Source organism: Camelus bactrianus, chromosome 21, assembly GCF_048773025.1.
Source record: "Camelus bactrianus isolate YW-2024 breed Bactrian camel chromosome 21, ASM4877302v1, whole genome shotgun sequence".
Lineage (NCBI taxonomy): Eukaryota > Metazoa > Chordata > Mammalia > Artiodactyla > Camelidae > Camelus > Camelus bactrianus.
Window position 1 is genome coordinate 4,513,847 of NC_133559.1, and position 15,873 is coordinate 4,529,719.

A 15,873-nucleotide genomic window follows, 5' to 3' on the forward strand; every position below is an offset into this window, starting at 1 on the left:
CCTCCAGGCCCTATACAGCACTGAGTTTAACACCATCCGCACTCAAAAGGGAGACTGAATCTTAAAAACAAAACAAAACAAAACAAAACAAAACAAAACAAAAAAAACTTCATATACTCTTTTATTTTGTTGGTAGAATCCAGTATGAGGGGATAACGTTTGGTTAAATCTTGTAACTCTCAATAAAACCAGAACAGATTAAGGGAGGAATGTAGAGGCCTAACCTCTAGTAGACCTGCTCCGTCAGTGGGGTAGAGAGTGGAGGGTGGAGGGGGAGCACTGTCTTAAGTCAAAAGGGGAAAAGTTAGGAACCCTGAAAATCTCCCCTCTCCAGTAAAAACCCCAGTAGGTATCCCAATGCCCTGGATTAAAGAAACTAAGTGCACTTATTTCGGCCTGAGAGATGGTACCACCCCTCAGCTAGGGCTATGGGGTCTGCCTCCCTCTTCATCCACACACCCCTCCTTAACTAAGGAGTTGTGGCTCACTGCGTGCACATCACATACCAGTCCTCCCTTCTCCCCAGCACAGTAATTCTATAAGCTCTCCTCTTCCACCCCCTCATCCTCCCCCAATACCACAAACCAACCAGGGTCTGTTTTCATTTCCCAGGCATTATTTTTTCACCACCCTCCCGTGCCACAACCCTGTCAAAGAGTAAAGCAAAACAGACTTTACTCATCCCTACGGAAAAACATCCACTGACTCAGGGTCCCTCATCTTTAGAATGAAGAGTTTTTTTTTAAGATGCCTCAATAGTTACCTTCCCAAATTAAAAAAAAAAAAAAAATATATATATATATATATATATATATATATTTCTTAATAAAAAGCTATAGGGCCTAAATAAAGCCCCATTTTACCATACTCACCCCTAGGCCACCTGCAGAATTTCCACCTTTTTTATTTGAAAAGAAGTCAAAAGGAATTGGGATTGGTTACTTTATAAATCAAACAAAAACAAACATGACACAAGGCTTCCGGTTTTGTTCATTTGTCCTCAGTTTTTAAAAACAAAAGTATTAACTAAAATCTAACAACAGATCATATCCAAACACAGCAGTCCAGTGGAGAATCAAAACTTTCCTGGTTTTATTCTCTGGGAAAACTCCTGGTCTGTTTCCATTCCTATTGGTCCAGGCCAAAATCCTATGATATAGATGGATGCCTCTGGGCAATCTAGGAGAGCTGTGCAAATTCAAGGTGTGAGTTTGAGCCACCTGTTGTTTGGGTGCATGTTAGGTGATAGAACTTCATAAGGTGTTGGTCTCACCAGTGTTGTTATAACCCCAGAAACAAGGTGAGGTGAGCAAGGCACTCGCTTAGGGCACAAAATTTAAGGGGTGCACAAAACCCCAGTAACCAAGATACTATTTTAATGCAGTATTTTTTGAAAATCGAAACTAATGTAAAAAAAAAATCCACAATGAACAAAGTATCAAAATTTTAAATAAAGACAAGATTCAACCCACTTTCTCAATTCAGCTTTTCTTTTCTTTACCCTTATCCCAGTCCTGTTGGATCCTGTCTTAAGACTTTGATATTTTGTTCATTATGGATATTTTTTGCAATCATTTTTAAAAACACTGCATTAAAACAGTATTATCTTGATTACTGAATTTTTCAGTACCCCCTTAAGTTTTGAACCTGAGGGGAGCCCTCGTCTCATGAGTCCCAGCCCTGCCCAGAAATATATTTAAGTACCCTCCTTTGGAACCTGTCTCCTTTGACCTTGTTGCTTCCTTAACACCAGTCTATTTTCAAATAAAAGCCTAAAAATTAACAGCCACAGGAAGCGATTAAATCAACAATCGGGTTTAGAAAATAAGTGACTTTCAAGTTTGTTGAGGAGAAAGGAAACTCTAAACTGAGCAGTTCCAATGAACAGGACAGCCTTGGCTGGCTTTGTCACCAACGGGGATGACAACTTTCCTTACTGGGCAGAAGCAACACATGGCAAACATGAGCTCCCCCAACACACACACCCAGCCCAGGTCTGCCCTGGATCAGATGTGGGGACTACATTCCACAGGATGGGTTATGAGTACATACCTCAAAGGAGAAATCCAAATACAGAACGGTAGCCCCAGTTAACACTCTGGACACTTAAGTACACTTATTCCCCTTCTTCATATGCACCTAGGAGTGTATACAATTGCATAGTTGATTTTTTCCCCCCAGGAAAAAAAATTTAAAGAAAAGGGAAAATTGGCCCAGGATAGGTCCTCCAGTTTAAAGCTCTCAGAAATGGTGCTGGCCAGAGCACAGGCTGTCCAGGCTTGGGCTTTGTGCAAAATGCAAAGGAGCTCCCCCTGCTGTGTCCACAAGCCCACTCCCATCTCCTGGGGAGAAGGGACGGGTCAGGGAAAGGGGGAAGTCCAAAAACAGATCAGCTCATTGGGAGTAGTCTGTGATCTGTGGTTACAGTTCACTAAAATATATTTCTCTAACTACCTTTTTATAAATTGCCCCCAGCCCCCACCCCAAGTTTCAACATCAGTCCTATTATAAAAAATATCTCTGCTTACAAAGTATTTTTTATTATTTTAATAAACTAACCACAGATTAAGGTCAGCTATGGCTTAACAAAAGAAGCCGGGATGTTAAGTTCATTCTCCAAAAGTAGAGAGAAAGGAGAAAGAATCACTTAAATAGGGGAAAAAAAATCATTTTTAAAAATGTTTTTGCTTGCTGGGGTCTTTTTGTTCCTTTTCCTTTAAAAAAAAAAAAAAGTCCAAAAAATAAGTTGCTTTCTACAGAAACGCAGCAGCAGAGGATGGTAGTGCTCTATTTAGGTTTTTGGTTTTGTTTCCAACAGTCTGGCCAAAAGTCCGTCCTCCTACACCCCTCCCAAGGCGTCCTCAAACCCTAAGGTGTGGTTATTGCTAAGCAGTTAAAAAAAGATCACCTCTGCATCAATTCACCTGGAGAAAATTAAACACACACGGCTGCTCTTCTCACCACTCTCTTCCCTTCCCCAGAGGGACCTTTTTTTTTTTAATAAAATTAAAGTCTTAAAAATCCCTCAACCTTCTTAGCTGAGCTCAGCCCTCAAAAAGGACGAGGAAAAGATAGGGGGCAATCAATCGGCCATCTCTCAAACTAGAACAGATGACAGATGGCTGTTCAGAAGGACATAAAATTTAAGAGGAAAGATTCCCCTTTTAAGTTCCTCCCTTTCCCATCTTACTAACCTGATTCAAGCTATCCCCCTCCTAATAAGCACCCATGAGCACACATTATTGCCTTGTCTTTCCAGACCCTGCAGGAGGAAGAATTTATCCAACCCTAAGTTTCTGCCTTAATTCAAGTCAACAGCAAATCTGTCTAATTTCCCAGTTTCCCTCCACATTCCCAACTCCACCACCATGTGCTTTTTTCCAACCTAAAAGAACTTTGGTCTGTTTTTTCTTTTATTGACTGAGAACCTCCTTTGCCTGTTCCTCCCCAACACGTCTACCCACCTCCCCACCCTCACACACCAAAGCTTCCCCCTCCCCCCGACGACTTTCTCTTAGGTCCTGGGATGGACTCGAGGGGTTATGACACAGAATTACCATCCTTCCCCCCCGTGTACTTCCTCAGTCCCTTCATGTCAAGATCGGCAGAGGACCAGTGCAGCCCTCAAGGCACCATCCAGCCCTGGCCTGCTCTTGCCAGCCTGGCAGCTCCCCAGAGTATACACACTTAAAAGTCTCTAGCCAGGCTCCCACACACATGACTGCATTAGCCCCATCAACATGGGGCTGGGTCTTATGAGCCAATTAGTTGAGCTTAACTCTGTGTAGCCCCCTTGCCCACCGAGGTGTCCCCATTCAGAACCTGTGCACCAGCAGCTCCCCAGCCGGTTCACGCTCCCTTCTCCTCAGCTCTTCCCTGTAACAGCAGGAGCAGAAGTTGTTTGTCTCAGGGTGTCCATAGAAGCTGCAGTTCGGTTGTTTGCATTTGGTCTGGGTTGGGGGGAGCCCCCGGGGACCTCCAGCCCATCCATCTGGCTCAGGGGGCTCTCTGTAGCCATTGCTATAGGAATCAGCCACGCGGAAGTGGGGTGGTAACAAGGCACCCCTGTGAACGCCATCCTTGGAGTGACTGCCTGGCTCCAGAGAAGGGATGCTGTCCTGATGGGGGTGGGGTCGCCCAGGAGGGCACTGTCTGGGGAAGGTGGCATATGGTGGTAGGCTCCCCCCACATGGCCCCCCTGCCAACTGCCTCCGGGGTTCCTGGCAGTGGACTCCACCCCCCGAAGGCCGAGGGATAGTAAAGCCACCAGGGTAGCCAGTGGAAAATGCCACTGCCTTGGACTCTGCTGGAGGGGCAGCCAGCAGCTCCTCCCCACCATCTGGCTCTGGCTTTTTGGCTGGAGGAGGCCCACTCCCTACCCCTCCATTCATGATCTTTCTCTCTGCCTCCTTCTGCTTCTGCTCTGCCAGGAATCTTTCCTCAGCATCAGAAAGGTAGCGCTGGATCATCTCCTCCTGATACTGGTGACGGTGACCCATCTTCAGGGTTCCAACAAAAATAAACTTCCCCTCCCCTTGCATCGCAGTCCTCAGAAAGCTCAGGCTTTGCATCACCTCCTGGCTATACTTGCTCCCTCCATTACCAACAGACTCAGACGTGGGCTTCTCAGATACAGGCCCATCCCCAGCTGCCTCCTCCTTGCCGCCCTTCCAGCTCTTCAGTGAGTTCTTCTTCTTCTTCTCCAGTGTCTCGGTGCCACCGCTAGCCCCCGCCCCCGCCCCGCAGGGCTTAGAAGCCTTGCTGTGCATCAGGCCCCCCATGTTCTTCTTGAGCTTGCTGCCCAAGGTTTTGCCAAAGCTGCCCAGCTTGTTAGCCACAGAATCTGCTCTCTTCTTGTCCTTTTCCCGATCTCGCTTCGACTTCTCTTTCCGCTTGCTGCCCTCATTGCTGGCAGAACTGCTGCCAACTGACTCCTTGTCTGATTCCCCAGATTCGGGAGTGGACCGGGGCTCATCTCCAGCCGAGGCTGTGGGGGACTCCGGCTGGGCCAGGGGCGCCTGGAAGAGACAAGAGCATGGCTGACAGTTATCCCACAGTCTGGGTTGGGGGGAGCCCCCAGGAACCTCCAGCCCATCCATCTGGCTCACAGGGCTCCCTGTAATTAGCCATGAGGAAGAGGGTGGTAGCAAATGCTTTCCCAGAGTGACTGCCTAGTTCCAGAGAAGGGCTGCTGTCATGATGGGAGAAGGGTCCCCCAGGAGGACACTGTCCTTCCCAACTCCAGCCAGCTCTCCCGTGGGACTGGGTAAGATGTATCTAATATGTAACTTTTACCTCACTTCCTGCAATTTCACTCCCTTTTGTAATAAGGAGATATCAAAACAAAGCCTGACTGCTCTTCCAGAACAATGCGCAACTACCCAAATAAATGGCTTCTGGGTGAGGAGGGAGAACATTCTACAGACACTAGAATGTCCTTTACTATAAGTTTCTCTATGCCCAATTCTGCCCAGAATTAATCTCAAGGAAGTCTTAAATAATCACCCCAAGTCTAACCATTCTGCATCCCCTCAACTTTTAGACATTCAGCACTGGAGTCCATCAGTTTGCCTTTGCTCCTGTGTTCCTGTTCAACGGCTAAGAGTGACACCATCAGAACCTACCAGATCAGGAGCTCTTTAAGCTATTCTGTCTCCGCTGGTCCCCAGCACGGAGATCTATGTACAGAGGGCTTGGAGCAAAGTAATGACAACCTCAAATTCACCAGAAAGTCCAGAAAACTTTTCTTGAAGACTGTGTTTTAGTGTCAGAAAGCAGAGCTTGGTTGGAGAGAAGATACAAAGGGCACTAACAGGTAGAAAGTCAGGGAAAAGTGTCTTTTGGAACTTACCTGGTATTTCCCAGTTATTCCTAACCTTGAATCATAAGCCACTGCTCAGCAGAGACTCAGAAGGAGACCACCACCACATCTCCTTGTTCCCCCAACATGGAAAGTGAGGACACGCAAGGGCGGGCGGGGAGAAGCCCTTACCTGAGCGTCTGAGGACACGGGGATCCACCTGACATTCATGTAGCTGTGCAGCAGATGCAGCTTGACCTCTAGGGACAGGATTACACTGGGAAACGGAGGGGAAAGAGAATTTAAACTTGTACTGGGACCTTTAAAAAGCCAAGGAGCATGATCCAGTTGGGGGTAGGCTGGGAGAGGGCTACCCAGCTGGGACCTCAGAGGGGGTCGGGTTTGAATTAGAGCTCCAGCAATTACTAAGCTTTATGACTCTGAGCAACTCACTTCAACCTTCCTGAAACTCACTTGGGGTTGACACTGGGTAACATCTATCCTGTAGGGCTATTGTGAAGATTAAGATAGTATTTGGGAAGGGCCCAGCACAGTGTCTGGAAAATAGGACACACTTACTAAACAGGAGCTATTATTGTTGTTGTTGTTGTTGTTGTTGTAAATATTACTTGGAAGGAAGGAGTTTTTGACAATTAGGTGAGAACTTACATAAAAAGTCATAAACTCTGGGTTTTTTAATCAAATGCTCTCAGTTGGATCAGTTTCAAGAGCCCAAAGAAGGAGGCACTAGGTAAGCAGTAAGGGAGGGGCTTTCATATTCATAAGATCTTCACAGGAAGCTGAGGAGGCAGGAGGAAACCAACTTCTGGGAGGCAGGTGGCAGGAGGGGAGAACGCATTATTCTTGCTGTTTAAATTCCAGCAAGGCAAAATCCAGAGCACACTATTTTGGTCAACTGTTTAAACCCCTTCTACATGGGCTGGGAGAAGAAGTGTGATCTGATTATCTTGATTTTCTGACCACTGTCTGGGGATCCTGCAAGAACACCTGCATGTTGTAAGGAGATCCCGGGACTCCAGGCTCTTTCTCAGGGAGAAGCAGCAGCTGCGCGCTGCAGAGTCCCGCTGCCCAGCCCGCCTCCCACCTCTCCACCTTCCCAGAGACACCGGGATGTTAGGGGACTGTCTCTGCCTCCGGGCTAGGGAAAGTCCCTGGGAGATGAGACCACAGCTACAAAGCAGACGAAAGGCTAGGCCTGCCTCACCTGGCCAATCGGACATTGTCATTGTCATCTTTGCCCCACTCCCAGCCCTTTCCAGGGTCCACAGCAAAGTGCAAGGGCAGCAGCTTATGCTCTGAATCTGTAAGTGGGATCACAGCTGGGGAGGAAAAAAACACATGATCAAGGAATCTCTTGAGAGAGGAACACAACTGAACAGACTGACTTCACTAAAAAGAAGGCTGAACCACAACAAAGGTCTCTAACTAGAGCCACTTCTCAATTCTTACACGTGAATTACCTCAGCATCAAAAACTAACAGGCACGGGGAGGGTATAGCTCAGTGGTAGAGCACGTGCTTAGGATGCACAAGGTCCTGGGTTCAAGCCCCAGTACCTCCATTAAAAAATAAATACATTAAAATAAAAATAAATAAATAAATAAATAAATAATGTTCCTAGTTTCCTCCCAAAACAACAACAAAATTTAAAGAAAAGAAAAGAAAACAAATAAAAACTAACAGGCAGGTTTTCCCTTACTACCAGCACACAATTCAGGCCACTGATCTCCACAACTTCCCACCAGTCAGCCAGCCGGCCAGTCAGCACCCATGATGTTCTTGCCAGTTAATGCAGATTCGGGGAATTTAAAGTCATTACTAAGACAAATATATTAAGACCTTCATTTGGAAGCTTCTATGACCTTAATATATAAGCTTTTTATTGCAGAGCAGGGAACAGGGAATACAGGCTATTGTGTTATCCCCAAACACAATTTTTTAAAATTTTAAAACCCCAGTATATCATCTTACAGCTTAGGAAAACTGTATCAACATGCTTGTCTGGGCTTCCATGTCACTTAATTCTTTCCTCCTACACTCTGCCTCATTTCAGTTCTTCCAAGTGAAAATAAAGCAGACCAAAAGACACCAGAGACACAGACACTGCATCCCACACCTTGTTCCTTGGCATTCTCCTTGTGCTCCATGGACACCAGTGCAGAAAAGTGGGCCTGATCGTAGGCGAGCACCAGAGGGGAGCGGTGACACTGGCTGGCTGGGGCCTCCAAGGGCAGATAGATTCCCCCAAAAGGAATAGGGGCAAATGCTGCAGGAAACCATGGAGATGATTATTAAGGTTATATTCTTGCCTAGTAGGACACTGCCCCACCCCACTCTGCCAGTGGAGCCCTTTCATTCCAACCCACGTGTAATAATTCCTTCCTAGAAGTCTCGTTCAGTAACCCCAGCTGCTTCACTCTGAATCTCTTGAGAATTTTGCATTGTTCTAACTTATACCTTGTTTTTTCCCCAAGAGTCTACATATCCCCTTTCCTGCCCTCCTCCCAGTGCTTAGCCCAAGGCTCTGCAGACAGGGATGCTCAGGGTACAGTGAGGACTGACTCACCTTCCCCTCCGGAGTCCCTCAGCATGGTGTCTGCCACGACGACTATGGGCCTCCTGAGCACATGAGCAAGGACGAAGACGTGGAATTCTTCTAGGCTCTCGTACACAGGCTCTTCTGAACTCTCCACCCTAGAGTTGCAGGAGGGGAGAGAGTGGAAGGGGTGCAGTGGAAGGGGGAGGGAAGAAAACAAAACAAGAGACCCCTGAAGACCAGTTCTGCAAAGAGGAAAAAAAGAAATGCCTTTCCATTTTTTCCAGTCTTAAGGCTGCCATCGACGTAGCTGATTATCTTATGCTACCATGGCTGTTCCTACTCCCGTTTCACAGATGAGGAATCCAAGAATAGCAATGTGAAGGCTCTGGGGATAAAGCAGCGTCAGGAATTGGGAAGTAATTCCTCTCTTCATACTCATCATGTTCAACCATCTTCCCCTTCTCTTCATCCAGTAGCTCAACACCCAAGAACTGTGTAGCCTCATCCTGCTGACTGTACCCAGCACAACCACCCACACCCCACACGCATCATGTCCTACCCCTCCCAAAAGAGAAACTAAAAATCCCTCCTTCTGTGTTCCCTTACTTCAAGAACAGCCTCACCCGTCTACGTCGCAGCCTGATCAGAAACCTGAAGTATTTACTGTTCTTTATGTCTCATCTTCAGTTAATCACCTGGCTTGACCAAGTCCCTCTCTTAAGCGGCTCCTGCACCTGTCTCCTCTGGCCTATCGCGAACCACCACTCCTCACACCCACGGCCCCTCCTTCCCGGATTACTACTTCAGTGTGTCCAAATACAGCAGTGCTCCTGTCACCCGCATACTCACGATTCAGTGGCTTCCTGCCCCCTAAACCAATGTTATTCAACCCTCGATGCTTGCCACAAATGCAGATTTCTGGGCCTTACCTCTGTCCAACTCAACTGGACTTCCTTAGGGTGCAGGTCCAGAGTCTGCATTTTAAACTATCTCCCAGATTATTCTTATACACAATAAAGTTTGGACAGGTTATAATTTTTAACTTTTTACTATAGAAAAATTATAAATTTTAAACATATCTAAAACTAGAAAGAATATTATACTTACCTCTCATGTATCCATCACCCAGCCTCATCAATTATGAACACATGGTCAATCTAGTTTCACCTAGACCTTGATATATTTCCCTAGGGATCAGCTCCCACCACACCAGATTATTTTTGAAGAAAATCCTAGATATCATATCATTACATCATGAATATCTGTTTCTATCTCTAAAAAATAAAGAACCCCTTTTTAAAACAACTACAATATCATCAATATCACACATTAAAAACTTAACAGTAATCAAACATGTAGACGTCATTCACATTTCCCCAACTGTCTTATAAATGTCCACACATTCCAACAGGTTGATGTGTCTCTTAAGCGTCCTTTTCCTTTTTATTATCCTTACCTTTATTTATTGAGGAAACCAGGTCATTTGTCCTGCAGTTTCCCAAAGTCTGGAGAATACAATTTTAATTCCATAGCATTGTACAAGAGAAATCTTAGCGTGGCCCCCAGAAGTCTGCACTGCCTCATCTATCATTGTGCACCATGCACTCTGTATTCTGGCAGTAACTGAACTGCCCGTAGTTCCTAGAACATGCCACACTGTTACCCCGTTCTGTGCCCTTGCCATGGCTTCTCTCTCTCTTTCTAATATCCTGTTAGCACAGAGCTCTTTGGACACTGAGGACTCAGCAAAGATAATTTCCTGCTCCTCCACTTAGACATACTTACCCACCACAATTGGCTCCGTTGGTTCCGAGATGCATGCGGGGTTCACTTGAGGCAAGCTTGATCAGCTCATTCCATTCCTTCTGCCACTCATCCTCTGTGTATACCAGTCCTGACTGTGTGAAAGACGAGCAGGGGACAGCAAGCAATTAGAGGCTAGATTCAAGAGACAATAGCCATTCCAACTCATTCACGTTACCCCACTCCCTACTCTCTTAGCACCTGGCGTACAACTTGCACTACAAAGTCAAATCTCTCTCCCTTTTATAGTCAAGAGCCATGAAAGAAGAGTCTATGGCCTTTTCCCGCTCCTTTCTGACCCGTTGCAGTCTAGCTTCCGTCTCTGCCCTCTAGCCTTCGCCCCCACCCCCACACACCACTTCACCTAACTAGCAAAAGACAATGACCTTGTCATTGCCAAATTCAGTGGACTCTTCAGTGCTTATCTTTCTTAGCTTCCATGTGGTGTTTGATCTCCTCTTTAAACTTTCTTCTCCTTCAGCCTGCACAACCTTCTTTCTCCTACCTCTCTCAACTCTGTTGACCTCAGAAATACTGAAGCTGTGTCAGTGATGTTAGCCTTGGTCCCGTCTGGGTTATCTCTTCTACCACTGTCATCTCATCTACTGCTGTCTATATGCTCAGGACTCTAACATCTTCCTCTCTGCCCAGACTTCCTCTGAACTTCTGTGTTCACATCCAGCTGCCTACTGATGACAGCCACCGCCTATGACTACCTCAGACTCGATCTGGTCAAAACTGGACTTCCACCTCTTCTAAAACCCGCTCTTCCTACATCTCTACCTTAGTGAACACCACTATCACCAAACACCCAACTAGAAGCCGGGATTTATCTAAGACTCCTCTCCTTTCACCCATCCCACATCTGGATCCCTTTAGTCAACAATTATTAAGCACAAACTACTGTAATGGACCCTTAACTGGTTTTACTACTTCCAGTCATACATTCTTATGATCCATTTTCTACTATGCTATCAAAGATTTTTCTAAAATTAAAATCTGATGATGTTAGCTTCCTGATACAAGTTCTTTTAAGAATTGTCATTGCCTATTAGATACAGTTCAAACTCCTTAAGCATAGCATACAGAGTCCACTTCCTGGCCCCAACCCACCTCTCTGATTCAACATTTAATTAGCTGTAGCTCCTTGAATGCACCATGTTGTTTCATACTTCTGAGTCTTGTCTACGTTGTTCCTTCTGCTTAGAGCAGCCCACTCCATATTCACCTGGAGAATAATTTCTCAACTGTCAGGAAAGACAACTCCTCTATGAAGGTCTTCCTAAATCTCCCTGATAGATCGACCACTCACTCCTTTCTTTGTGTCCTCCCTCCTCAACTGCTATATGGATTTCTACCACGGAAGTCACAACCTGTTCCGTTTTGGCAATTATGTATTTACATGTCCATCTCTTCCTACTACTCTTAAGAACCAGCACGGTGTCTTATGCACTACGCCCAGCACCTGCTGTGTGACCAGTAATCAAAACACACATACTGAGTGAAACTATAGTTTTTATCAAAAAAGAGGAAGAAGTGGTACAAACAATCTTATAATATCATATAGGCTTTAGGATGTGTATGATTTGGAAGAAAATCTACCTTATTATTTACATTTGACCTACATAAGTGTTAAAATGAGTTTATACTTAAAACACACACTGACAGAGTAGAAAAAAAACACACTGGAAACATGAGAAGTTTCAGAAACAAATTTAACAGGAATTAAAGAGCTGCTGTGAGCACATTTTACTTTAATCATTTAAAAAATGACAGCTATTTTCAGTTTGTAAAATGCTATCACAAACTTTTTCAACTAAAAATAAAAACAATGCACTGGTTACGTATGAGGTGCTCTGGTCTCTCTGATAAATGATACACATTCACGAGGATCCATCCCCCTCATCATCCCACGAATGTTTGCTTCCTATTTTTACAAGCACAGCCACGAGGTGGTGCACCCTTCTAGGCTGAAAGTGCTCTTACTAGGTTTTACCACCATTTTCAACAACAAAAGGAGGCCTGAGAAATCAAAACCAATTTAGTTTGGTGTTTGGTGCTGGCTAAGAGCACCAAACACCACCAGCACCAGTCCAGTCCTTCACCCCCTCCTCTGACTCCCACGCTGGGATATAATACTATGAATGGTCTGAGCTAAAACAATTATCTGGTTTCCACTTAGAACTTCCAATGTGCTGAGCAAAAGGAGTAAAAAGATTGTTCCTTGCACAGCGACTATTCTCTATGCATGTATTTCCCCTTGGGGACTTTGAGAGGGAATAGGTGGCTGACCAAGAATAGAGCTTGGATATTTCTGGGTCTCCAGGCTAAATACCATCATAACCTAACCCCACCTTTAAAAGAATAACTATCGTAGCCTGACTGCTGGCATCGGGCCCACCTATTCTCTGACTGCTGCTGTCACTTCTGGCTGGCACGCTCTGGTCTGGCCTTTTCTTGTCTCGGAAGTGGTCAAATCTAAGGTTCAGGTACAGTGTGAATTCAACAGAGAAGAAGGCAAACTCTAGGCTGGCTCTCACTCAGGCAAAAAAAGCTCTCCACGCAGTCCAGCTCAGCTCACCAGGGAGCTGGGGGTTTGGCAAGTCAGTAAAGAATGCTGTTTACTTGGCCTTGCCCCTGGGCATTTATTTCCCTCAGGAATCTTCTGGGGCAGACTGGCTGATCAAAGACAGGATTCTGATCTTAATATCATCCTTATTTTAACAACTGAGTTCTTTGTTTTTGAGAAAGAAATATAACACATTCTACTTCCATATTTTAAATCTTCAAGGCAAAAAATTCTAATAACTGAAACAAAAAGAAATCTCTTAGTTCTATATTATGGCCAGCTATTATAGAGCAATAAAAAGGTGGGGGGACGATGGGAAGAAAGAGGAAAGTTTCTCAAGAGATAGTCCCACATTAATGCCAGAGACGCCCAGCTATACACATGGCAAAGAGCAGCTATACACGAAGAGCAGGAGAGAAACAGAGAAGACAGAGAACCAGGGCAAAAGGAAACAGGGAGACTCATTATCATTATGTAACTGTATAATGTCATTATTAAAGGGAAGGGAATCGGCAAACTTTCTCTGTGAAGGGCCAGGCAGTACATCTTTTACACTTTCTTGGGCCACATGCAACTCTATTCTGCTGCTGGAGCAGGAAAGCACTTACATAAACATAAACATGTAAATGAATGAAGGGGGTGCTGTGTTCCAATAAAACTTTTTTTTTTTTAACAAAAACAGTTGGGATTTTACCCACAAGTCATATTTTGTCCAGCCTCTGGACAGAGATGGAAAGTACAAATAGTTCATTGTTAGTTTCTTATACAGAAGCAGCCTCAACATTTGCTAACCATTCAGACTCATGCCTTTAAAAGTTTTTTACAAACAAACTGAATATATGAAAAACAAATGGTATATATGGCAAAAAATTTTTAAGCATTTGCATTTCTGTAAGAGTTAAAAATGTAATAAGTCCTTAAAAACTGGCCTAGCCTTATTATAAGCAAAAAACAATATAAAAATTCTTTGAACACATACTTTGTTTTGCAAAAGATTGCCACTAAAGGCTTAGTGAGAGCCTATCAGGTGGAAAAGCACAGTGTCAGATGTCCCCTCTACAGCTCTCGGCTTCCCCACACCCGTTCTCACAACTGTCTCAGGAGGCATGTGCCCTGTGGTGCTAGCTGCATTTTAGACAACCTCCAGGACTATAAAAGGAGTAACACTGACTTAAGCACCTAAGTAGGAGACACTTCCTACCGCTAGCCCTGGCCACTTTCCCGGGTAACTGGAGAAAGCAAGGTGCTCCCACCCAAGCTCCCTCACCTCTTTATTCTGCTGAGTTTGCTGCCACCTCCAGCGCCGTTTTAATGCTTCCTTCTCAGCCCCCTTCTCCATCAGTGCATACAGAGCTTTCCGCAGCATCAAGTCCCGATCATGGAAACCCCACATCCCTGTGGCAGGAAAACATAATGATAAGACACCTTCCCTTGACTCAGTTCCACTTACTGATTATGATACACACCCTGACATGAAGGAAATCAGGCTGAAGCCCAGGTTCAAAGAAACTCCCTGCTGTGACCTGGGGGAAAGGTAATTAAGAAAGAAAAGACATTCCTACTCGGGAGGTTCAGAACCTCCTGATCAAGGTTGGCTGGATCAAGTCCTGCACATGAGATTTAACCGTATTGCTTCCTTTCTATGAGGGAACAAAGGACCACTTGCAAGACTCACCAAGAGAGGCGGCATGCAGAAGGCAGTTTCCATCTCCAGTAGTTGCCAAAGGAAGGAGTCTCTGACAGGTGGGGTCCACACTCACCCACCAGTTCAAACGCCCTACAGAAACAAGAGGAAAAGGAGAAAAGCATATTATCCACAAAGCTCTTCCCACTTCCCTATTTCTAAAACAGACTCCAAATTTACCTCCTCGGAATAAAACCATCACTCTATTACTCTATGTATCTTCTTCACTTACATCTGCTTCATCAGAATCTGGGGAGCCCAAGTGCTTAGATCAGTGGTCCTTAAGTGGGGACAATTTTGTCCCCAAAGGAACACTTGGCAACATCTGGAATTATGTCTGGTTGTCACAGCTGGTGAGGGGATGTTTCTGGCATCTAGTGGGTAGAAGCCAGGAAGGCAGCTTACACAACAAAGAATGATCTGGTCTTAGGTGTCAACAGCACTAAGTTTGAACAACCCTGGGTTGGATGATGAAGCCAAGGTCGTAGGTTGAAATCTGTGTTGGCTACTTGGTCTGGCTCTGATTCCTTCACTCTGGTCAGTAGACCAGCAAATACTGTAGCAACAAAAATCAGCATAAATCCATCACCAGTAAAAGAAAAACAACTCAAAGCCTGTGTTCAAAGGGTCATGCAAGTATCATCTGCATATGCAACAGTGAGCATGTCAGCATGGATCTGGTGTGACTTTAAAGACATGAGCAGTAAGACAGAGCACTTAAAACACCCAAGAAAGTAAGTCTCAATTCTGTAGATATCCCACAATTGCTAATCCATTATTTACATAAGGAAAATATTTTAAGAATGCTTAAAAGTTTTCTTGAATTACTGAAAAGTCTACTGAAACAAAAACTGGTCTGTAATCATACCTGCCAAATAAACTGCTTACTACTTAAAAAATTATAAACAGATGCACATGGTTAGAATAGAAGGGTACAAAATGAAAAATAAAAGCTTCCTTCCGTGCCCCCACCTCCCACCCCTCAGTCCTTCCACAAGAATTTTTTAATACCTTATGAGCTTTTCCAGAAATCCCAGCTGCCTCACCCCATCATATTAACTAATTATAACAATAACTTAAGACAAATATAACTGTAAAAGTAAATAAATCTTTTGGGAAAGGTTCAAATAAACAAACATGACTTGGATTAACCACCGCCGCACATCACTGACAGCGCTGGTTCTTTCTGTTCCCAAGGGTCTTCCAGAGCCAATTATAATTCATCTGTATTTTTTCTTCATGTATTGATTTTTAGGTATTGATTCCTAGGTGTATTTCTGGTTTTCCTTCTAACAAATGGGAAATTTCCAGAGGAAAGCGTCTAATTTATGTCTTTTCTGTAACTTGAAGAAGCACCTAGCTCAGTGCACGTTTATCTGCCTGACTGTGGAGTCTGGATGCGATCGGACCAAAGGCTTGGACTGGAAGCCGCCAGCCACGCCCGGCCCCTCCGCATGG

At 44.8% G+C, this 15,873-nt stretch overlaps 1 protein-coding gene and 1 non-coding gene across 7 annotated transcripts in view; one reads left to right on the forward strand and one right to left on the reverse strand.

The window, feature by feature from the left end:
* Positions 1-103: 103 nt before the first annotated feature.
* OTUD7B (OTU deubiquitinase 7B) overlaps positions 104-15,873 on the reverse strand; it is a 49,661-nt gene continuing 33,891 nt past the window's right edge. For all 6 annotated transcript variants that reach the window (XM_074349358.1, XM_074349357.1, XM_045519215.2 and 3 more), the window contains 8 exons: positions 14,407-14,508; positions 13,999-14,126; positions 10,145-10,257; positions 8,387-8,514; positions 7,937-8,086; positions 7,026-7,140; positions 5,993-6,077; positions 104-5,018 (listed from right to left, as the gene is read on the reverse strand). In XM_074349358.1, the coding sequence (XP_074205459.1) occupies positions 3,816-5,018; positions 5,993-6,077; positions 7,026-7,140; positions 7,937-8,086; positions 8,387-8,514; positions 10,145-10,257; positions 13,999-14,126; positions 14,407-14,508 (2,024 nt within the window). In that variant the 3' untranslated portion in view covers positions 104-3,815. The remainder of the gene's footprint in view (positions 5,019-5,992; positions 6,078-7,025; positions 7,141-7,936; positions 8,087-8,386; positions 8,515-10,144; positions 10,258-13,998; positions 14,127-14,406; positions 14,509-15,873) is intronic.
* On the forward strand, positions 7,309-7,381 carry TRNAP-AGG (transfer RNA proline (anticodon AGG)). The gene has a single exon. It is a non-coding gene; the product is annotated as a tRNA-Pro (tRNA).